At 29.5% G+C, this 24,971-nt stretch overlaps 1 protein-coding gene across 1 annotated transcript; it reads right to left on the bottom strand.

Annotated features, from left to right (window-relative positions):
• Nucleotides 1–4,494: 4,494 nt before the first annotated feature.
• Nucleotides 4,495–19,400, bottom strand: LOC108778716 (uncharacterized). The gene is made up of 15 exons (XM_018545970.1): nt 19,144–19,400; nt 18,311–18,680; nt 17,248–17,478; nt 17,030–17,155; nt 16,284–16,439; nt 13,345–13,616; nt 12,429–12,783; nt 10,706–10,933; nt 10,487–10,615; nt 9,770–9,925; nt 8,262–8,533; nt 7,359–7,713; nt 5,568–5,696; nt 4,842–4,997; nt 4,495–4,545 (listed from the first exon to the last, which is right to left on the bottom strand). The coding sequence occupies exons 1-15, from the start codon at nt 19,398–19,400 to the stop codon at nt 4,495–4,497; spliced, it is 3,243 nt and encodes a 1,080-aa protein (XP_018401472.1).
• Between the last annotated feature and the right edge of the window lie 5,571 nt (nt 19,401–24,971).

Here is a 24,971-nt window from a genome sequence, read left to right as displayed (position 1 = left end):
CTAATTCATTAGATTATAGACTTGGCAGGAAAATGATACGAGTAGAAAATGCAATCTATCTCGCATTTTTTTTCTGTCCAATTTAAAAACATTAAGTTTTCCGATGATATAGAGTCACTAATTTGCTGAGTCACTTTAAAGATGCATAAAGCTTACTGAAAATTGCTCAGAGCTCGCTAAGACAAAAAATGCAATACACTGAAACGTAAAACGAACAATAAAGTAAAGATAAAGAAGAATATGAAAAACAAGTTGGACGACATATTGTACAGTTTTCATGTTTCTTATCATATAAAAAATTATTTTCCTATTTTCAAAAATATATAGTAAAAAGAATTTAAGTTAATGTACAAATTGTTCAATTACAGTTATATTGAAATATAAAATAAAATATAGAGGTTTGAATATATATGCGAGTAATGCAAGTAATGATCATGATAATCTAAAATACTTTATTATAAACTGTGGAAGGTAAATTGATAAATTATGTCTACATTTAATTTACATAGTTATTATCCTACAAATTTACATGCATCATAAAAATTGACAAGAAAGAATCGTTAAGAAAAATTCCTAATATCTTTAGCAGCATATAATGGCCACATAGACACTAAATGACTTGCCTATGAACTTCAATACATCGCGTGCAATACTGATATGTACGAAACAGAGGCCTTCAAAATCTAGAAAAATTATATCAAATGATATTAATATAATAATACAATGATATAACAATAATAATAACACAACATAAAGTAGATAAGAATATTGCAAATTTATAAATTAAAGAACTCTGTTTAAATATAAATCAAACATTTCTAAAAAAGACATATTCCACAATCAGTTAAAAAAAAGATAGTATTACAAATCACTTAATAACTAAAATAAATCGCGATTCTCTACGGAATGACATCAGTGACCAATTGATCTACGAAAACGAGGATTTTATTAACAAAAAATTTGGTGTTGGAATCTTACACTTGTAAATCCCTCTAGCGATAGGTCCATGAACTTCCCAGCCGTAATGGTAAGTCTTCTTTGTGATCTCAATATTACAAGCAGAAAGAGCTTACTCTCCTTAGGTGTAAAGTCGTGCCAAATTGATTTGTACGCTGCATCGCCAATCATTTTGCTCTGAAGAACAGTGTTGTAAAAAATTCGCATAATTATTACAAGGGCATTGCAATATATTTACATTGAAAAGAAAATATTTATCGATTTCTCTTTTCACATTAAAAAATAGGAAAAAAAAGTTTTAATGTTTCGTTTAAATAATTGCGCGTCCTCCGTAAAAAGACAAAATTGTCATTATTTAAAATCACCGCAAGATATATAGTCAAATCGCGTAAATTGATGCCTCTACAAAAAGGATTAAACGGATTCCGACCTTGGTAGTGAGATATTCTCCGCAAAAGCAAAAAGTAAACGCCTCCAAGATAATAACAATATAAAACAACACAGCTTTTATTAATGCCGTGCTATCGATCGTATCTGTATCTTGCATCGTGTTGATCGACTGCAACATCAAATCGCGATATAAATTATTATCGTTGCAAATTGAATATCGTTTCCGTTGTCTCTTTACGTTTGGCAAAATACTACTTACTGTTATGACCATAAATCCTGTGCAAAAGGTTAGCAATGTGCTCGACATGAATTGAATTAGCGCTATATAAGAGAAGATTTTGTCAATTTTGTCTGAAAAAATGATGATCTTCTGATGCTTGCCAATCACTTCTTTCATATAGAAAATTAGTTGTTGATTGTTCATTTTAGAAGAGACATCCCTTAATGCATCACACAAAATCTCTATCTGACCGCTCGTATGAAGAATCTGAAAATGTATTTCAATAACATCATGATACAAATAAATAAATAAAAATTTAACGCTATTATAACAGTAGTTAACTATATACGTGATATACAAAAGAAGTTTACACAAACACATTAATTTTTCCAATATTTAATACTTGTACTTTCTACTGATATTTAATATTTCTTTAATTGTACTCAAATCTACAGAGTGTAATAGTGATAAATCACTTACTTTGCATCCAGTAAGAGTCTGACATACGTATAGTGCTATTAACTAAGATTAATCTAACTATACAACACAAAACTATAGAACATATACATAGTTAAAGATAAATACCATCATATATCTTCAATGTTTTTTTTATAGAAGGGAGAATAAGGAAATTGCGAATATATAGGAAAAAATTAAACGAAAAGCCGATAATTTTTAATTAATTAAATAAGTGTATAAAATGATATTGACATTAAACGAAAATAATTAACACTTATATACTAAAAATGTAATATCAACATAAACATAATTTTAAACGAAAACAAAACTCAGCTCGGCATTGCTCAATGTAGAGACAAGTAATTTGAAATTACAATAACTTTGTTTGGTGTTCAAAATTATATCACTTATATATGAATGTTAAATATTGCACAATTTAAAGACAAATAACTAGAGATCTTTTTAATAGAGACGTTTATAACTAATAAATATAATCATTAAAATTTTATTTAATTTTTTTATATACTTACAATTCCTCACTCTCCTTTATACAAATATAATCTGTTAGCATAATGTTAAAAAACATTAATAAATAAGAGTATAATACTATATGTATAATATTATATGAAGAGAATAATATTATATGAATATATACAGTAATTGACATTATACAATATCGTCTAAGTGTAAGTCTGAAGGTATCAAAAGAGAATTTTTCTATCATACATTGCACTTACTAACGAAATGAGCAGACTGTTAAGTATGCCTGACACAGTGGCAGATGCCAATTGATGAAAGAATTCCAAACCCATAACGAGTTCGTACAGCGGCGATTCGTTACATTGCGACGGAAGCTGTAGTTTCAGTATGAACGCGCGAACAGGTGTGTTGGTTCCATGATCAGCATCGTAATCGTCGGTTTGGGACACAAGCACCTCAATAACAGAGCAAAATATCGCTACCGAATGAAGCCCGATGATAACATTGGAAAAGCGCCGCGATAAATTTGCCTTGCTAATCATAATGTGTATTTCGCCGTTGGTGGCTTCCCTCCAGTCTGCAGCCATCGCAGCTAGGACGTCGTAAAATATACTGCGGCAGTTTATTCTATCCATATGCATGGATAAATTAACAGTAAATGAGAACACAATAAGATGGAAAAGGATTTGCTATTGTACATGATGTATAAAATACGACGACAAATGTAATAGTAATTTGGCTTTACCTATGTATTATATATAAGTAGTATAATTATAATTAGATGGTGACGTTTATATTGTATAAATTAACTAATAGAGGCTACCGAATTTAATTGACCACATTAGTACGATAAAATATGTGACATCGAGACATTTAGGAGTCCAAGAATACTAAATTAAAAAGAAAGTTGTGAAAAAAACCAGTATTAAGAATTAATAAGGAAAAAAATCAAAATTTATATTTAATAATAAAAGAATAAAAATTAACATGACATGCATTGACCGCCAATTCAAGCCATTTTCAGATGTAAAATTTTTTTCTTTACTTAAGAGGAAAAAGATAATGCTATGAAAATTGTGACTTTTAAAAGCGATTTAAATAAACGTGATTTCCACTTTCTACTGCGTGAAAAATATTTTCTTACCGACTATAGAACCATAAAATAATCAGTTTTAAGGATATCACGCTGTACTCTATAGTGACACTTAAACCATCCATCAAGTACGACATATCGTCTTTTCTAAAGTGAATAATGATCCACCAATATTGGAAAGTCTGCGCTATACAGAAGGTCAATATCCAAAGACATCGAAGCAACAGGGCGCAAGGCGTATTAGGCCAAAACCCAATACTTCGAAGACCGATTTGCACCGAAAGAGCAACAGTGCTTGTAGTGATGCTATCGATTCGTGACATCTTATAGCAAAATATAATAATACCGATGTTCCAGTTTATGTTTATTGTTACGTAGAATTTGGCTAGGAATTCGATATCTGAGATATCTGAAATGTAACTTAGAATATTTATCGAAAATGTTAACGTTTTATAGCCACAAATAGGAGCATGCGAAGTTTTAGAATAATAGCTCTTTCAAGAAAAGTTTTAAATGTACTGAAAGACACATGAAATGAAGCGAGACAAGCAAATATATAACGGGTACATTACGGTGTACAGTATTTTTATGCATGTAAAACATTTTTTTCTTAACAATGTTATTAAATATTATTGAATTTATACTCAATTTATTAAAAGTTATTTAACTGTTTAAAATACGATATAATTTCTATCATTTTTTTAACATTTCACTATCATAGAAAGCGCGCGATTTCTTTTGGACAATTTATGTCCACATTTAATTTGCATAGTTACTATCATGCAAATTTACATGCATCATAGAAATTGACAAGAAAGAATCGTTATGAAAAACTACTAATATCTTTAGCAGCATATAGTGGCCATCTAGACACTAAATGACTTGCCTTTGAACTTCAATACATCGCGTGCAATACTGATACATACGAAACAGAGGCCTTTAAAATCTAGAAAAATTATATCAAATGATACTAACATAATAATACAATGATACAACAATAATAATAACACAACATTAAGTAGATAAAAATATTATAAGTTAATAAATTAAAGAACTGTTTAAATAAAAATCAAACATTTCTTTAAAAAGACATATTCCACAATCAGTCAAAAAAAAGATCATACATTACAAATCATTTAATAATTAAAATAAATCACAATTCTCTACGGAATGACATCAGTGACCAATTGATCTATCAAAACGAGGATTTTATTAACAAAAAATATGATGATAGATTCTTACACTTGTAAATCTCTCCAGCGATAGGTCCATGATCTTCCCAGCCGTAATGGTAAGTCTTCTTTGTGATCTCAATATTACAAGCAGAAAGAGCTTACTCTCCTTAGGTGTAAAGTCGTGCCAAATTGATTTGTACGCTGCATCGCCAATCATTTTGCTCTGAAGAACAGTGTTGTAAAAAGATTGTGTTGTCAGTGAAATAAATGATTAAATCAACTTAAAAGCTTTTTTACAGTATAAAAAAGCAATTTACGTATAGCTTGTTACAAAATCATTATATACTTTAATTACCAAAAAAATAAATTTTCGCTAAATAATTAAGACAAATTATTGTTATCATTGACATGAATTAACTTTTAAATAATGTAAGTGATAATGATTATATTTAAATAATAATTAATATGTAAAAGCAAGATGTTTCTTTAATAAAACTTGCACATGACACAACACACGTATATTATACAAATTCCCACAATTATTATAGGGGCATTGCAATATATTTACATTGAAAAAAAAATATTTATCGATTTTTCTTTTCACATTATAGAAAAGGAAAAAGAAGTTTTAATGTCTCGTTTAAATAGTTGCGCGTCCTCCGTAAAAAGGCGCTATTGTCATTAAAATCACCGTAAGATATATAGTCCTACTATATATTTTGCGGTGATGCAACCCGCGTAAATTGATATCTCTACAAAAAGGATTAAATGGAAAAATCTCGATTGTTCCGACCTTAGCAGTGAGATATTCTCCGCAAAAGCAGAAAGTAAACGCCTCTACGGTAGCAGCCATATAAAACACCACAGCTTTTATTAATGTTGTGCTATCGACCGTATCTGTATCTTGCATCGTGTTGATCGACTGCAACATCAGATCGCGATATAAATTATTATCGTTGCAAATTGAATATCGTTTCCGTTGTCTCTTTACGTTTGGCAAAAGGTTACTTACTGTTATGACCATGAATCCTATGCAACAGGTTAGCAGCGTGCTCGACATGAATTGAATTAGCGCCATATAAGAGAAGATTTTGTCAATTTTGTCTGAAAAGATGATAATCTTCTGATGCTTGTCAATCACTTCCTTTATACAGAAAGTTAATTGCTGATTGTTCATTTTAGGAGTGATATTCCTTAATGTATCACACAAAATTTCGATCTGACCGCTCGTATGAAGAATCTGTAAATGTATTTCTATAACACCATGATACATATAAATAAAAAAAGATTTAACGCTATTATAACAGTTGTTAACTAGATACGTGATATAGAAAAGAAGTTTACACAAATGAAGCATAACATGCAAAAGTAATTAATTTAGAATAAATATACTAAATAATTTACTGGCAATAATATTTTATATACATATTGACAACGAATATGAAATTCTCCTCTTTCTAATTAAAATATTGAAAATATTTCTACATGTTAAAGCATTTTACAAAACTTAAATAAAAAAATGAAACAAAGAAAAGAAGGATGACATTATAAATAAAGAGCGGAATAATTATTAATATCGTGTAATAGTACATATTCTTGTCGATCTTCAATAATGTACATATAGGAGAATGCAAATACGGAGTGAACGCGAGCAATATTATTGCATAATATTAGATTTGCATACAATGGAAGAAATATTAAGAATATATATATATTAAATATATAATATATAATAAATATATAAATGAAAGATAGGAATATAAGAATGAAACATAATTGAAATAAATCATTACGCGTAATAAATGTATAAATAGGATATAAGATATACTATATACCTTGTATATATCTGATATAACAAGTTTAATATTTTATGTGTTCTCAGTGTATATTTGTGTCATATACACACTCATTCCATTCTTAACTTTTTAATTAATTTTTCGAATAATTAATACTTGTACTTATAACTGATCTCTAATATTTCTTTCATTATACTTAAATCTATAGATTGTAATAATGATAAATCACTTACTTTGCATCCAGTAAGAGTCTGACATACGTATAGTGCTGTTAATTAAGATTAATCTAACTATACAAATAAAAACTATAGAATATATGCATAGATAAAGATAAATACCATTACATATTTTCGATGTTTCTTTATAGAAGGGAGAATAAGAAAATTGCGAATATATACGAAAAAATTAAATAAAAATCCGACAATTATTAATTAATTAAGTGTTTAAAATGGTATTGACATAAAACGAAAATAATTAACACTTATATACTAAAAATGCAATATCAACATAAACATAATTTTAAACAGAAGCAAAACTTAGCTCGGCATTGCTCAATGTAGAGACGAGTAATTCAAATTACCATAGCTTTGTTTGTTGTTTAAAATTATATAACTTATATAACACTCCTTTATACAAATATAATCTGTTAGCATAATGTTAATAAACAATTAATAAATAAAAATATAATATTATATGGAGAATACAGTAATTGACATTGTACAATACCGTCTAAGTGTAAGTCTGAAGATATCAAAAAAGATAATTTTTCTATCATATGTTGCACTCACTAGTGTAATGAGCAGACAATTAAATATGCCTGTCGCAATGGAAGATGCCAAATGATGAAAGAACTCCAAACCCATAACGAGTTCGTACAGCGGCGATTCGTTACACTGCGACGGAAGCTGTAGTTTCAATGTGAACGCGCGAACAGGTGTGTCGGTTCCATGAACAGTACCATAATTGTCGATTTGGGATGCAAGCACCTCAATACCATAGCAAAACACCGCTACCGAATTAAGCCCGATGATAACATTAGAAAAGCGCCGCGATAAATTTGCCTTGCTCATCATAATGTGTGTTTCGCCATTGGTGGCTTCCCTCCAGTCGGCAGCCATCGCAGCTAGGACGTCGTAAAATATACTGCGGCAGTTTATTCTATCCAGGTGCATGGATAAACTAACAGTAAATGAGAACACAATAAGATGGAAAAGGATGGGTTCTGGAAAGGAAACAAATCTGATCTTTTATTGTACATGATATATAGAATACGACGACAAATCTAATAGTAATTTCTCTTTACCAATGTATTATATATAAGTAGTATTATATATTATAGTTAAATGATAATGTTTATATTGTATAAATTAACTAATAAAGGCTACCGAATTTAATTGATCACATTAATACAATAAAATATGTGACATCAAGACATTTAGGAGTCCAAGAATACTAAATTAAAAAGAAAGTTGTGAAAAAAACGAGTATAAAAAAAGTAAAAATTTATATTTAAAAATAAACAAATAAGATTTAACATAAAAAGTATCGACTGCCAATTCGAGCCATTTTCAGATGTAAAATTTTTTCTTTACTTACGAGAAAAAAGTTTGTGCTATGAAAATCGTGACTTTTAAAAGCGATTTAAATAAACGTGATTTCTACTTTCTACTGCGTGAAAAATATTTTCTTACCGACTATTGAACCATAAAATAATCAGTTTTAGGTACATCACGCTGTACCCTATAGTTACACTTAAACCATCCATCAAGTACGACATTTCGTCGGTTTTAAAGTGAATAATGACCCACCAATATTGGAAAGTCTGCACTATACCGATGGTCAATATCCAAAGACATCGAAACAACAGGGCACAAGGCGTATTAGGCCAAAACCCAATACTTCGAAGACCGATTTGCACCGAAGGGGCAACAGTGCTTGTAGTCATGCTATCGCTTCGTGACATCTTATAGCAAAATAAAATAATACCGATGTTCCAGTTTATGTTTATTGTTACGTAGAATTTGGCCAGGAATTCGATATCTGAGATATCTGAAATGTAACTTAGAAAATTTGTCGAAAATGCTAACGTCTTAAAGCCATAAATCACAATGCCAACAGTACGATTTTAAAACGACTCTAGAGCTGCAAATTGATCACGCAAAGTTCATTGGCTGAACATATAGCCGTAGCAAGGTAACCGATCAATTGCAATCAACTGAAAACAAAATTATACAGTAGCTTACGTGAAACAAAGGGGATTAAAAATTGTAGTTTTTCAGCTGTAATTACGATGTAGAAACGCAGTATATAATGGTTAGTCTTCTTACTTCTTTGTAAAAAAAAAAATGTCGCCGACGGAACAAATTAATTGCTTGAAAAATCCAAGAGACAGCGTTTCTACTTACATCAATTATACTATTCATATATAATAGGAGCATGCGCAGTTTTAGAATAATAGCTCTTTCAGGAAAAATATTAATGTACTGAATGACACATGAAGTGAATATCGAGACAGGCAAAAATATAACGGGCAGTACAGTGTACAGTATTTTTATGCATGTAAAAGATTAATTTTTTAACAATCTTATTAAATATTATTAAATTTATACTCGATTTTTTAAAAGTTATTTAACTGTCTAAAATACGATATTTCTATCATTTTTTTTAACATTTCATCATCATAGAAAGCGCGCGATTTCTTTCGGACAATTTATGTCCACATTTAATTTGCATAGTTATTATCATGCAAATTTACATGCATCACAGAAATTGACAAGAAAGAATCGTTAAGAAAAACTCCTAATATCTTTAGCAGCATATAGTGGCCATCTAGACACTAAATGACTTGCCTTTGAACTTCAATACATCGCGTGCAATACTGATACATACGAAACAGAGGCCTTTAAAATCTAGAAAAATTATGTCAAATGATACTAACATAATAATACAATGATATAACAATAATAATAACACAACATAAAGTAGATAAAAATATTATAAGTTAATAAATTGAAAAAATGTTTAGATATAAATAAAACATTTCTAAAAAAGACATATTCCACAATCAGTTACAAAAAAGATCGTATTACAAATCACTTAATAATTAAAATAAATCGCGATTCTCTACGGAATGACATCAGTGAATAGATTTACCAAAACGAGGATTTTATTAACAAAAAATTTGGTGTTGGAATCTTACACTAGTAAATCCCTCTAGCGATAGGTCCATGATCTTCCCAGCCGTAATGGTAAGTCTTCTTTGTGATCTCAATATTATAAGCAGAACGAGCTTACTCTCCTTGGGTGTAAAGTCATACCAAATTGATTTGTACGCTGCATCGCCAATCATTTTGCTCTGAAGAACAGTGTTGTAAAAAGGTTGTGATGTCAGTGAAATAAATGATTAAATCAACTTAAAAGCTTTTTTACACTATAAAAAAGCAGTTTATGCATAGTTTGATAGAAGATCATTACCTATATACTTTAATTATCATAAGAAATAAATTTTCGCTAAATAGTTAAGACAAATTATTGTATCATTGACTTTAAAGTAATTATCATTTACATAATATAAGTAATAATGATTATATTTAAATAATAATTAATATGTAAAAGCAAGATGTTTCTTTAATAAAACTTGCACATGACACAACATACGTATATTATACAAATTCGCATAATTATTACAGGGGCATTGCAATATATTTACATTGAAAAGAAAATATTTATCAATTTTTCTTTTCAAATTAAAAAAAACGAAAAAGAAGTTTTAATGTCTCTCGTTTAAATAGTTTCGCGTCCTCCGTAAAAAGACGCAATTGTCATTATTTAAAATCACCGCAAGATATCTAGTCAAATCGCGTAAACTGATGTCTCTACAAGGAGAATTAAACGGAAAGATCTCGATTGTTCCGACCTTGGCAGTGAGATATTCTCCGCAAAAGCAGAAAGTAAACGCCTCCACTGCAGCAGCCATATAAAACACCACAGCTTTTATTAATGCTGTACTATCGATCGTTTCTGTATCTTGCATCGTGTTGATCGACTGCAACATCAAATCGCGATATAAATTATTATCGTTGCAAATTGAATATCGTTTCCGTTGTCTTTTTACGTTTGGCAAAAGAGTACTTACTGTTATGACCGTGAATCCTATGCAACAGGTTAGCAGTGTGCTCGACATGAATTGAATTAGCGCTATATAAGAGAAGATTTTATCAATTTTGTCTGAAAAGGTGATAATCTTCTGATGCTTGCCAATCACTTCCTTCATACAGAAAGTTAGTTGTTGATTGTTCATTTTAGGAGAGATATTCCTTAATGTATCACACAGAATTTCTATCTGACCGCTCGTATGAAGAATCTGAAAATGTATTTCTATAACACCATGATACAAATAAATAAAGAAACTTTAACGTTATTATAACAGTTGTTAACTATATACGTGATATACAAAAGAAGTTTACACAAAAGAAGCATAACATGCAAAAGTATTTAATTTAGAATAAATATACTAAATAACTTACGGACAATAATATTTTATATAGGTACATATTGACAACGAACATGATATTCTCCTCTTTCTGATTTAAATATTGAAAATATTCCTACATGTTACAGCATTTTACAAAACTTAATTAAAAAAATGAAACAAAGAAAAGAAGGATTACATTATAAATAAAGAGCGGAATAATTATTAATATCGTGTAATAATACATATTCTCGTCGATCTTCAATAATGTACAATACTGAAGAATGCAAATACGGAGTGAACGCGAGCAATATTATTGCAAAATATTAGGTCTGCATACAATGGAAGAAATATTAAGAACATATAAATTAATATTTATTATATATTATATATTTAATAATATATAATATGTAATAAATATATAAATAAAAAATAGGAATAAACATAAAACATAATGGAAATAAATCATTACGCATAATAAACTTATAAATAAGATATAAGATATACTATATTTTGTATATACCTGATACAACATGTTTTATATCTTATGTGTTCTCTGTATATGTTTGTATCACATACACATTCATTCTATTCTTAACTTTTTAATTAATTTTTCTAATATTTTTTTAATACTTGTACTTATTACTTATCTTTAATATTTCTTTCATTGTACTTATATCTATAGAGTGTAATAGTGTTAAATCACTTACTTTGCATCCAGTAAAAGTCTGCTATACGTATTGTGCTGTTAATTAACATTAATCTAACTATACAAAACAAAACTATAGAATATACACATAGTTAAAGATAAATACCGTTACACATTTTCGATGTATTTTATAGAAGGAAGAATGAGAAAATTGCGAATATATAAGAAAAAATTAAATAAAAAGCCGACAATTATTAATTAATTAAATAAGTATTTAAAATGATATATTAACTTTAAACGAAAATAATTAACACTTATATACTAAAAATGTAATATCAACATAAACATAATTTTAAACAAAAACATAACTTAGCTCGGCATTGCTCAATGTGGCGACGAGTAATTTCAAGTCACAAGAGTTTTGTTTGTTGTTTAAAATTATATTACTTATATATGAATGTTAAATATTGCAATGTAAAGACAAATAACTAGAGCTCTGTTTTTAATAAAGACGTTTACAATTAATAAATAATTATTAATTTAATTTAATTTTTTTATACATTTACAATTCCTCACTCTCCTTTATACAAACATAATCTGTTAGCATAACATTAAAAAATAATTAATAAATTAAAGTATAATATTATATGCAGAATACTGTAACTGACATTATACAATACCGTCTAAGTGTGAGTCTAAAAATGTCAAAAAAGAATTTTTCTATCATATATCACTTACTAACGAAATGAGCAGACTGTTAAGTATGCCTGTCGCAGTGGCAGATGCCAATTGATGAAAGAACTCCAAACCCATAACGAGTTCGTACAGCGGCGACTCGTTACACTGCGACGGCAGCTGTAGTTTCAATGTGAACGCACGAACAGGTGTGTCGGTTCCATGATCAGCATCGTAATCGTCGGTTTGGGACGCAAGTACCTCAATACCAAAGCAAAACACCGCTACCGAATGAAGCCCAATGATAACGTTGGAAAAGCGCCGCGATAAATTTGCCTTGCTGATCATAATTTGTGTTTCGCTGTTGGTAGCTTCCCTCCAGTCTGCAGCCATCGCAGCTAGGACGTCGTAAAATATACTGCGGCAGTTTATTCTATCCAGGTGCATGGATAAATTAACAGTAAATGAGAACACAATAAGATGGAAAAGGATGGGTTCTGGAAAGGAAACAAATCTGAACTTCCATTGTACATGATGTATAAAATACGACGACAAATGTAATAGTAATTTAGCTTTACCTATGTATTATATGTATATAAGTAGTATTATTATAGTTAGATGGTGATGTTTATATTGTATAAATTAACTAATAAAGGCTACCGAATTTAATTGACCACATTAAACGATAAAATATGTGACATCAAGACATTTAGGAGTCCAAGAATAGTAATTTAAAAAGAAAGTTGTGAAAAAAACCAGTATAAAATTAATATGGAAAAAAATCAAAATTTATATTTAATAATAAAAAAAATAAGAATTAACATGACATGTATCGACTGCCAATTCGATCCATTTTCAGATGTAAAATTTTTTTCTTTCCTTAAGAGGAAAAAGATTATGTTATGAAAATCGTGACTTTTAAAAGCGATTTAAGTAAACGTGATTTCTACTTTCTACTATGTGAAAAATATTTTCTTACCGACTATTGAACCATAAAATAATCAGTTTTAGGGACATCACGCTGTACTCTATAGTGACACTTAAACTATCCATCAAGTACGACATATCGTCTGTTCTAAAGTGAATAATGATCCACCAATATTGGAAAGTCTGCACTATACCGATGGTCAATATCCAAAGACATCGAAACAACAGGGCACAAGGCGTATTAGGCCAAAACCCAATACATCGAAGACCGATTTGCACCGAAAGAGCAACAGTGCTTGCAGTCATGCTACTGCTTCGTGACATCTTATAGCAAAATATAATAATACCGATATTTCAGTTTACGTTTAGTGCTACGTAGAATTTGGGCAGGAATTCGACATCTGAGATATCTGAAATGTAACTTGGAATATTTGTCGAAATTGTTAACGTCTTAAAGCCATAAATCACAATGCCAACAGTACGATTTTAAAACGACTCTAGAGCTGTAACTTGATCACGCAAGGTTCGTTGGTTGAACATAGCCGTAGCAAGATAATCACCGATCAATTGCAATCAACTGAAAACAAAGTTATACAGTAATTTACATGAAACAAAGGGGATTAAAATTGTAGTTTTTCAGCTATAATTACGATGTGGAAGCGCAGTATATAATGGTTAGTCTTACTTCTTTGTAAAAAAAAATGTCGCCGACGGAACAAATTAATTGCTTGAAAAATCCAAGAGACAGCGTTTCTACTTACATCAATTATACTATTCATATATAATAGGAGCATGCGCAGTTTTAGAATAATAGCTCTTTCAAGAAAAGTATTAAATGTAGAAAAAGACACATGAAATGAATATCGAGACAAGCAAAAATATAACGGCCAGTACGGTGTGCAGTATCTTTATGCATGTAAAAGATTATTTTCTAAACAATGCTATTAAATATTATTAAATTTATACTCGATTTTTTAAAAGTCATTTAATTGTCTAAAATACGAAATAATTTCTATCATTTTTTTAACATTTCTCCATCATAGAAAGTGCCCGATTTCTTGTCACAAAATTGTTTTCATTCAATCTTTTACAATAATTTGCATAAGTGATAATTTAATGAATATCAAGGTATTAAGAAAATCAAAGAGTACAATTGAAGATCCTAATTCAGCTTTTAGAACTTTCGATGGGTTTGCGCAAAGCTTTGGTCAAATGATGAAGTTTACATTGTAGTGAGGAACCTAATTCTCATTGATCCATGTGGTATGTTATTCCTACGTTGTTTCCTTCTAATTATTCTACTATTAGCAGTCAAAATTAATTTTATCTCCGAAAAGATTCTAAACTTAAAAGTCATTACTTCGCAACATTTTCACCAAATCATTAATATCAAGAGTATAAGATTAGATTTTTTTTATATTTCGTATAGATTAACTAAAATAACATGATAAAAATATATATTTTGTATCCGATGTGTATTGCTAAATTATTACACTTAGTACGTATTATTATATTAAGTATATAGTATTAATTATTACGCTCACGTACGCACTACTAGACGCGCGGCTCACGGACGTGCGTCCGTTTAAAACACGGCGTCAGTTGGATTATCTTTACTCGATAATAACTGCTTCGGTAAGCATGGTGGAAAAAAATTTCCTAATAGTAATCGACTTATTTTTTATCAGGAATAACGCTATATGAATACTGGCGGTATTTTGGAAACACCCTGTATATGTGTGTGTGTGTGTGTGTTGTGCGTGTGTGTGTATATGTATGCAATCAAAATCTTGAAAATCTAAACATTTTATTATCATTATCGATGAATAAGTTGGTACATCACGTATTGTCTACATTCAATTTGCATAACCATTGTCGCATCATTATGGACACCGACAAGCAACAGCTGCGATAAAGAGTTTCTACTATTATCTTTAACTGCACGTAATAGACATCTAAACAGATTGGCCCACAAACTTCAAACTTTAATACATCGCGTGTAATAATGATATATATGAAACAGAGGCCTTTATAATCTAGAAAAATTATATCAAATAATAATATAATAAAAAAATATAAGAAAATAAATTTGTAAATGAATAAATTGTGTAAATATAAATCAAACATTTCTATAAATAGACATGGATATATTTTACAAAGAAGAGACTCAAATATTTCCCAATAATATGAATGAGCTTCTAATACATTGTTTTATAGATGGAAATAAGAAACACGTACTTTTTTATACGTGTCCTATTAAGGAATGCAACATTCTTTAAAAATGCCGTTTTTTTGTTTCAAAGCAAATATCGTAGGAACTATAAGAGATAGAAAACGAGTTTAAAATAAAATATACTGTACACCATATATACTGAGGAGGATCCTATCACGTGGGTCAAAATATTTGTATATTGTCCATTCTAATATAAGATAAAATTGATTACTCAACAATAATCGGCGTTGGATCTCAAGAGCTTATTAATTCAGTTTAGATTTAATATAAAAGTTGCATAGTTTTAAGAGTACTTAATAATCATTATTTAGAACATTTTAATGTCCTTTTTTTTATAAACAAAACATTTTGTTTAAACAAATATTTTAAAATTATTAAATAAAGTTTTCTTGAACTATTATAAACTTTTATTTCCAATATTTTCTTCTATCTCTTAAAGTTTCGACAATATTCGCTTAAAGAAAAAAGGGTGTTTCTATTACATTTTTTTTCTAAAGTGTCTCACCTCTTAAAAATGCTATAGAGTATGTTTAAAAAAAAAATATTTTCCTTATTTTTTCCTTACAAAGTACCATTAAAGGCTCATCAAAAATCGCAGGGGAATACTTGAATCCCTTCTTTATCATTTAAAAGATTGTCGTATAAAATTACTTAGTAATAGTACATCTTGATTTCATTTTCAAAATCGAATGATGACAATGTTGTTTCACATTAAGACGAGATTTTTATTAACAGAAAATTCAGTGCTGGGATCTTACACTTGTGAATCCCTCTAGTGACAAGTCCATGATCTTTCCAGCAGTGATAGTAAGCCTTCTTTGTGATCTCAATATTATAAACAGGATGAGCTTGCACTCGTTGGGTTCGAAATCGTACCAAATTGTCTCGTATGCCGCATCGCTAATCATTTTGCTCTGAAGAAAGTCGTAAAAATGTCGTATTATTAGTGAAATAAATAACTAAATCGATATAGCTTCATTTATACAGTATTGTATACAAAGAAAAAGTTCAGACACAATTCTCCTATATATTACAGAAATCATCAAAAAATTAAATTATTAACAAGATGCCTTCTTTTTAAATAACTACGGAACTATTAAAATTAATTTATGTAATAATCATTTAAATAATTATCCTAGCAAATAACAAATATAAATGTTGTATAACTTAGATGTAAAATGATGTATATTTAGGCTATAACAGTTATGTTTGTATTTGGAATTATTTGACATAACAATAAGACAAACACTTTTTTAATTCGTATATGGCATGAATAATTAATTATTACGGACGCATTGTAATATATTCACATTGAAAGAGAAAAGAAGATCTTTATCTTTTTTCTTTAGAAGTTTAGAAATGTATTTTGTTATGAATTGTTCCATGATGATTATGATGAAAGTGCAGTTTAACATTATTTCAAATCGCCAGGCGCGTATAACCAAATTGCGTAAATTAATGTCAATGTAAATCAAATATAGAAATCTCGCTTGTGCATTCCGACCTTGGCACTGAGATATTCTCCACAAAAGCAGAAGATAAACGCCTCTACTGTAGCAGCCATGTAAAACACAATAGCTTTCATTAATGATGAGCTATCAATCGTATCCGAGCCTTGCCTGCTTATCGACTGCAACATAAATCAAACTACAATATAAATTGTTACCACTCTAAGACGCAAATTCTCTTTAGTTTTGGCGAACAATTACATAACATATTTACCGTTACAATCATAAATCCTAAACAACAAATCACTAAAGAGCTTGACAAGAATTGGATTAGCGCTATGTAACAAAAAATTTTTTCGATTTGATCTGAAAAGACAATGATCTTCTGATGCTTGTCGATTAGTTCTTTCATGATGGAAATAACAAAACGTTGGTTATTTCTTTCGGAAGAAATATCCCTTAATGCATCACACAAAATTTCTATCTGACCGCTCGCATGAAGAATCTAAAAAAATACACATTCTATAAACACATATGACAAAAAATGTTCACGCCATTAGAGGTAAAAATTAATTGTTAATTACACAGCATATAAAAAAGTTATATATATGTATATATTTTAACATTTAAAACAAAATGTAACATATAAGAAATTTTTATATTATAACTTTAAAATAGTATTAAAGTGAAAAGAAATACATATAAACAAGTATCTGATTTTAACTTATTTTTTATTTAACTTATTTTTAAATATTAAGTTGTCCGTGAGATACGCGATTATTAAATAGTAAGAGTGGCAGATTATGAAATTAATATATTTAATCCTATAATATTTTATATACCGAGAAAAAACAAAATTCTTTTCCTTCAATTATGTATATAGGTACAATTTTGAAAATATTTCCACGTGTCCAAATGCGCTAAAAATCTAATTATAGAAAGAAAACGAAAAGAAAGTTTTTTTTTACAACAGTGAAGATAAAAAAAAATATCATCAGTATTTTACTATAATCCAATGTTGGGATATAATTTTATCCACACATTCAATAGCATTCAGGAATAAAAAATTATAACTTTTTATGATGGTATAAACGATAATATCAGAGTTGAAACACTTTTGGAAAACTCGTTATCATTACATACTAACGATAATAGCGTTGCAAGTAACGCGTTATTTACCATCCCTGTCATATATGTATATACATAGAGCACAGTCGTAATAAATCTTAATACAATAAAAAAGCACAAAAACATTAATAATATCACATAATATTGTTTAGTCAAGTAGGTGAAACTTATAATATTAAAAAAGATTATTTTTTGTAGATTGTACTCACTAATGTGATGATTAGAGAGTTCAGTACGCCAGTCGTGGCTGAAGATGCCAATTGATGAAGGAACTCCAGACACATAACGAGCTCGTACCGAGGCGACTCGTCACTCTCAAACGGAAGCTGTAGCTTCAGCGTGAACTCACGAGCCGGCGGCGTCTCGACTTCATCAATATCGTAATTGTCATTTTGAGACACTAGCACACCAATACCGTAAGAAAATGCCGCTGCCGAGTGAAGTCCAATGATCACGTTGGAAAAGTACCGTGACATATTTGCCTTGTTCCTCATGGTATGCATTTCACTGATGGCGGCTCTCCTCCAGTCTGCAGCCATTTCAGCTAGGATGTCATAAAATATACTGCGGCAGTTTATTCTATCCGTGAATTCACTGATTCTCATTAGATGAAAATGTAATAAGTACAAGAAGGGGATGGGGACCAGAAAGAAAGCAGATCTGACTTTTTAATATAAATATATCTTCATGTAAGATTGATTGCACTTTTGACAATTATTGCAATAAAATAGCACGATCCTATATAATGTAGATATTCTAACGTTCTGAGAACGCTCATAGAAACATCTCTGGGATAAAGTGCAGTATAGGCTTGTATATGGCCATATAAATTAATTGATTAAACTAAAAACAATTTTAATAAGATATTGAATAAATCTACTATATCTTTTCTTCCTCACATATTTTCAAAATTTAAATTTTTATTGAATATTATGTAGAAGACATTAATCTCTATTTAAAAAAATGTTGCCATAAGAGTCATGACTTGTAGGATTAATTGACAAATAAATTTGATTTTGATCCTTGACAGATATTCTCTTACCGACTATTCAACCATAAAATAATCAGTTTCAGGAACATCACGCTGTATTCCATGGTGACACTCAAACCGTCCATCAGGTGCGACATGTCGTCGGTTCCTGAGTGGATAACAATCCACCAGTACTGAGAAATTTGTACTATACTAGTAGTCAATATCCAAATACCTCGAAAGAACAGCGCATACGACGCATTAGGCCAAATCCCGACAAATCGAAGACCGATTTGCACCGAAAGAGCAACAGTGCTTATAGCCGTCATTTTTCGCGTCCTGATATGTTATTTACACCGAAGTATACCAATTTTCGTTCATCAATTTATATTTATTATTATATAAAGTTTGGCCAAGAATTCAATAATAACATTATCCAAAATGTGTGTATTGGATACTTAGATATTTATCGAAATTGTTACGTTGTAAAGCCTCGAATCACAATGGCAATAGTATGATTTTAAAACGACTCTAGAGCGGCAGTTGATCACGCAAGGTTTACTGGCTAAACGTAACCGTAGCAAGATAATCACCGATCAATAGCAATCAACTGAAAATAAAAATTATTGTAGTTTGTATGAAACAAAGGAGATTAAAATTATAGCAATTCAGCTACGATTACGATGCACAACCGCAACGTATAATTGTCAACTCGACTATTCTTTCGTAGAAAATGTCGCCGATGAGATAAATTAGTTACTTAAAAAATGCAAGAGATAACGTTTCTACTTGCATGCATGGGATCATACGCAGTTCTAGATTAATAGCTTTTTCAAAAAAAAATTATTAATTGTACACCTATGGTAATTCTGTGTCTAACCTAAGAAATTTTTACAAAATGAGAAAAGGACATCTTTCTACGCAACCGTTTAATTAACATGTTGGAAAAGCGTAAACTGCTAGGTGGCAGTCAGCAGAAAATTCTATAACAGTTACAAAGCTGCTTTCTCCGCTAAACGCAACTCTTGACTTTATATCATGACGTTCTGCAGAATGATATATATGTATAAAGATATTTAAAAATTAATATACCATTAATTAATTATTGTGAAAATTGAAAATGATGCAGAACTCTTCGACTCAGTTCAGTTTACCCTATCTACACAAGAATGTTTTGTTAATAATTGTGGTAGACCTTATATATAGAGTGTTTAACTAATAAACAAAACTCTAGCATAATGGCAGAATGGACTAAACTAAGAAAAGTTTTCTACTATTTTTAAGGACATATTTGGATTCTCACCCGGTTGCTTCCCGAGTGTCATGTTATCATTGTTTAATATTCGGTAAACAAGGATAAAGTTATCATAAATAATATTATACATTCGTATAAACGTTTCTTCTCAAAATTTTGTCAAAAATTATTTTTATTTAAAAAAAAATAGCAAAAAGAATTTTCTTATATATGTAATGTACAAAATGTTTAATTATTTGTATATTAAGATATAAAAGAAAATATAAAGGTATAAAATATAAATTAAATATATATGCGAGTAATTATTATGACAATCTAATAAATACTTTATTATACATTGTGGAAGGAAAATTTCTACATTATGTCTACATTTAATTTGCATAACTATTATCGGTTTATTACAAAAATTGGTAAGAAAGAACCGTTAAGAAGAACTAATATCTTTAGCAGAATGACCATTTAGACGCTATATGGCTCGTCTTTGAACTTCAATACATCGCGTGCAATACTGACACATACGAAGCAGAGGTCTTTAAAATCTAGAAAAATTATACCAAATAATAATAATATAATAATACAATATCATATCAATAATAATAATAATAATAATGATACAATAAAAAATACATTAAAAAATTTGTTTTAATTAATTGTTCAAATATAAATCAAATGTGTTCCTATAAAAATGGACTATTAATTTAAAAAAATTGTCTTAAGATCACTTAATAATTAACGTAAATTGTGATTGTTCGAAATAACAATTCAATAATCAATTGATCTATCAAGACGAGGAGTTTATTAACAAAAAATTCAGTGTCAGAATCTTACACTTGCGAATCCTTCTAACGACAGGTCCATAATGTTTCCAGCCGTAATGGTAAGCCTTCTTCGTGATCTCATTATTATAAGCAGGACGAGTTTGCTCTTATTGGGTAAAGTCGTACCAAACTGATTTGTATGCTGCATCGCCGATCATTTTGCTCTGAAATATAGTGTTATAAAAAGGTTGTGTTGTTAGTGAGATAAATAATGATAAATAACATAAAAGTTTTTTTACAGTATAAAAGAAAAGAACAATTCAGATTGTTTGATATAGACACACACACACACACACACACACACATTATCATATATCTTAATTATTATAAAAATATTATATATTCTCATTAAATAATTACAGTAAATTATTGTATCACTGACTTGCTTCCCGAGTGTCATGTTATCATTGTTTAATATTCGGTAAACAAGGATAAAGTTATCATAAATAATATTATACATTCGTATAAACGTTTCTTCTCAAAATTTTGTCAAAAATTATTTTTATTTAAAAAAAAATAGCAAAAAGAATTTTCTTATATATGTAATGTACAAAATGTTTAATTATTTGTATATTAAGATATAAAAGAAAATATAAAGGTATAAAATATAAATTAAATATATATGCGAGTAATTATTATGACAATCTAATAAATACTTTATTATACATTGTGGAAGGAAAATTTCTACATTATGTCTACATTTAATTTGCATAACTATTATCGGTTTATTACAAAAATTGGTAAGAAAGAACCGTTAAGAAGAACTAATATCTTTAGCAGAATGACCATTTAGACGCTATATGGCTCGTCTTTGAACTTCAATACATCGCGTGCAATACTGACACATACGAAGCAGAGGTCTTTAAAATCTAGAAAAATTATACCAAATAATAATAATATAATAATACAATATCATATCAATAATAATAATAATAATAATGATACAATAAAAAATACATTAAAAAATTTGTTTTAATTAATTGTTCAAATATAAATCAAATGTGTTCCTATAAAAATGGACTATTAATTTAAAAAAATTGTCTTAAGATCACTTAATAATTAACGTAAATTGTGATTGTTCGAAATAACAATTCAATAATCAATTGATCTATCAAGACGAGGAGTTTATTAACAAAAAATTCAGTGTCAGAATCTTACACTTGCGAATCCTTCTAACGACAGGTCCATAATGTTTCCAGCCGTAATGGTAAGCCTTCTTCGTGATCTCATTATTATAAGCAGGACGAGTTTGCTCTTATTGGGTAAAGTCGTACCAAACTGATTTGTATGCTGCATCGCCGATCATTTTGCTCTGAAATATAGTGTTATAAAAAGGTTGTGTTGTTAGTGAGATAAATAATGATAAATAACATAAAAGTTTTTTTACAGTATAAAAGAAAAGAACAATTCAGATTGTTTGATATAGACACACACACACACACACACACACACATTATCATATATCTTAATTATTATAAAAATATTATATATTCTCATTAAATAATTACAGTAAATTATTGTATCACTGACATTAATTTAAATAATTATTATTTAAATAATATAAGTAAAACATAATGAGAGACTATTTAAATAATCTATATCTCGAACCATTCAGAAATTTAGGTAGCCCGGGATTTTAAGCAAACACTGTATATTATATTTGCATAATTATTACGGGGAAGAAGGCGGCCATTATAGCACATTAAAATATCTATCGATTTCCTCTATACATATATAATCTATTAACACAATGTTAATAAATAAAAGTATGTAAAATATGACAAAAACAGTAACTGGCATGTAATATCGCTTAAATGTAAGCCTAAAGATGTTAAAAGAAAATTTTTCTATCTTATGCACTTACTAGTGTAATGAGCAGACAATTAAGTATGCCGGTCGTAGTGGAAGATGCCCATTGGTGAAAGAACTCCAAAACCATAACGAGCTCGTACAGCGGCGACTGGAGCTGTAGCTGCAGTGCGAACGCACGAACAGGAATCTCGATTCCATCGGCATCATAATCATTGGTATAGGATGCGAGCACCTCAATGCTAAAGCATAAAAACGATACCGAATGGATCCCGACGATAACATTGGAAATGCGCCGCGATAGATTAGCCTTGTTCATCATGATGTCCATTTCACTGTTGGTCGCTTCTCTCCAGTCTGCAGCCATCGCAGCTAGGACGTCGTAAAATATACTGCGGCAGTTTATTTTATCCAGGTGTATATGGATAAATATTTAACAATAAATGGGAACACAATAATGGATAAGGATAGGTAAGGAAACGGGTATGATTTTCCAATGTACATTTAACGATAAATAAAGTGATATATATTATAAAATGCAAAAAATGTAATAGTAAATTTAGCTTCTATATATTATACATAAGTATTACCGCAGTTAAATATTATTTAAATTAGCTAATAAAAGCATTTATATCTGGATTAAATATATCTTCTATGCATTTCAAATTAAATAAAAAATTTTATTGAAAAATAGATACAGGATATAATTTTTTTTTCTCTCTACTTAAGAGAGAAAAGATAAGCTATGAGAATCATAACTTTTAAAAGCAAACTAAATAAACTTATGATTTTTGATTGCATGAAAAATATTTTCTTACCGACTATTAAACCATAAAATAATCAGTTTTAGAGACATCACGCTGTATTCTAAAGTGACACTTAAACCATCCATCAAGTGCGACATATCATCGGTTCTGGAGTGAATAATGATCCACCAATATTGAAGAGTTTGCACTATGCCGATGGTCAGTATCCAAAGACACCGAAATAACAGGGCGCACGGCGTATTAGACCAAAATCCAATTCCTCGAAGACCGATTTGCACTGCGAGAGCAACAGTGCTTGTAGTCATGCTATCGCTTCGTGACAACTTACAATTTTATAACAAAATATAAGTAATACTGATATTCCAATTTATATTTACTGTTACATAATATTTAGCCAGATATTTGTTATCTGGTATGTGAAATGTAACTTAGAATATTTGTCGAAATTGTTAACGTCTTAAAGCCATAAATCACAATGCCAACAGTACGATTTTAAGACGACTCTAGAGCTGTAACTTGATCACGCAAGGTTCGTTGACTAAATGTAGCCATAGCAAGGTAATAACCGATCAGTTGAAATCAACTAAAAACCAAAATTATGGTAGTTTATGTAAAAAATAATTGCAGCAATTTAGCTATAATTACAATGCACGACCTCAACGTATAATGGTTAGTCTTACTCTAAAAAATGTCGCCGACGAGGTGAATTGGTTGCTTGAAAAATGCAAGAGACAGCGTTTCTACTTACATTCACGGGAGCATGCGCAGTTTTATAATAATAGATATAATAGCTCTTTTAAGGAAAGTTAAAGTCAACTGTATTATCAATTAAATGATATAATTTTTATATAACAATCATTTCTTTCCTCTTTTACATATTCGAAGATCCATTTCCAGAATTAAAGTGTACGCATTAATATGTGTTTGTAAGATGGAGTTTTTGTCGAAGACAAAAAGTTTCAAAATTAATATTTTTACCATTTCTTAGTCCAATATAACGCTCTAGAGCTGTCACATTGTAATAGTATTTGCTTCGTATAAAGCTGTGCAATCTGTGCTTACGAAATCCACAGATCAGTAGTTTGCAAGAAGAAACAACGTGGAATTTTTAGATTTGAGCTTAGACGTTTAATTAAAACGATACTCTTCCAATTATTAGCTAGTATCATATGTTTTTCCTGGATTGTTTCCTTTTAATTATCCAACTGTTAGCAAATTAATTATATCTCCAAAAGAATCCAATTCAAAAAA

This window comes from Cyphomyrmex costatus, unplaced genomic scaffold, assembly GCF_001594065.2.
Source record: "Cyphomyrmex costatus isolate MS0001 unplaced genomic scaffold, Ccosl1.0 scaffold51, whole genome shotgun sequence".
Taxonomy (NCBI): domain Eukaryota; kingdom Metazoa; phylum Arthropoda; class Insecta; order Hymenoptera; family Formicidae; genus Cyphomyrmex; species Cyphomyrmex costatus.
This window is presented reverse-complemented; position numbering and strand designations above follow the sequence as displayed.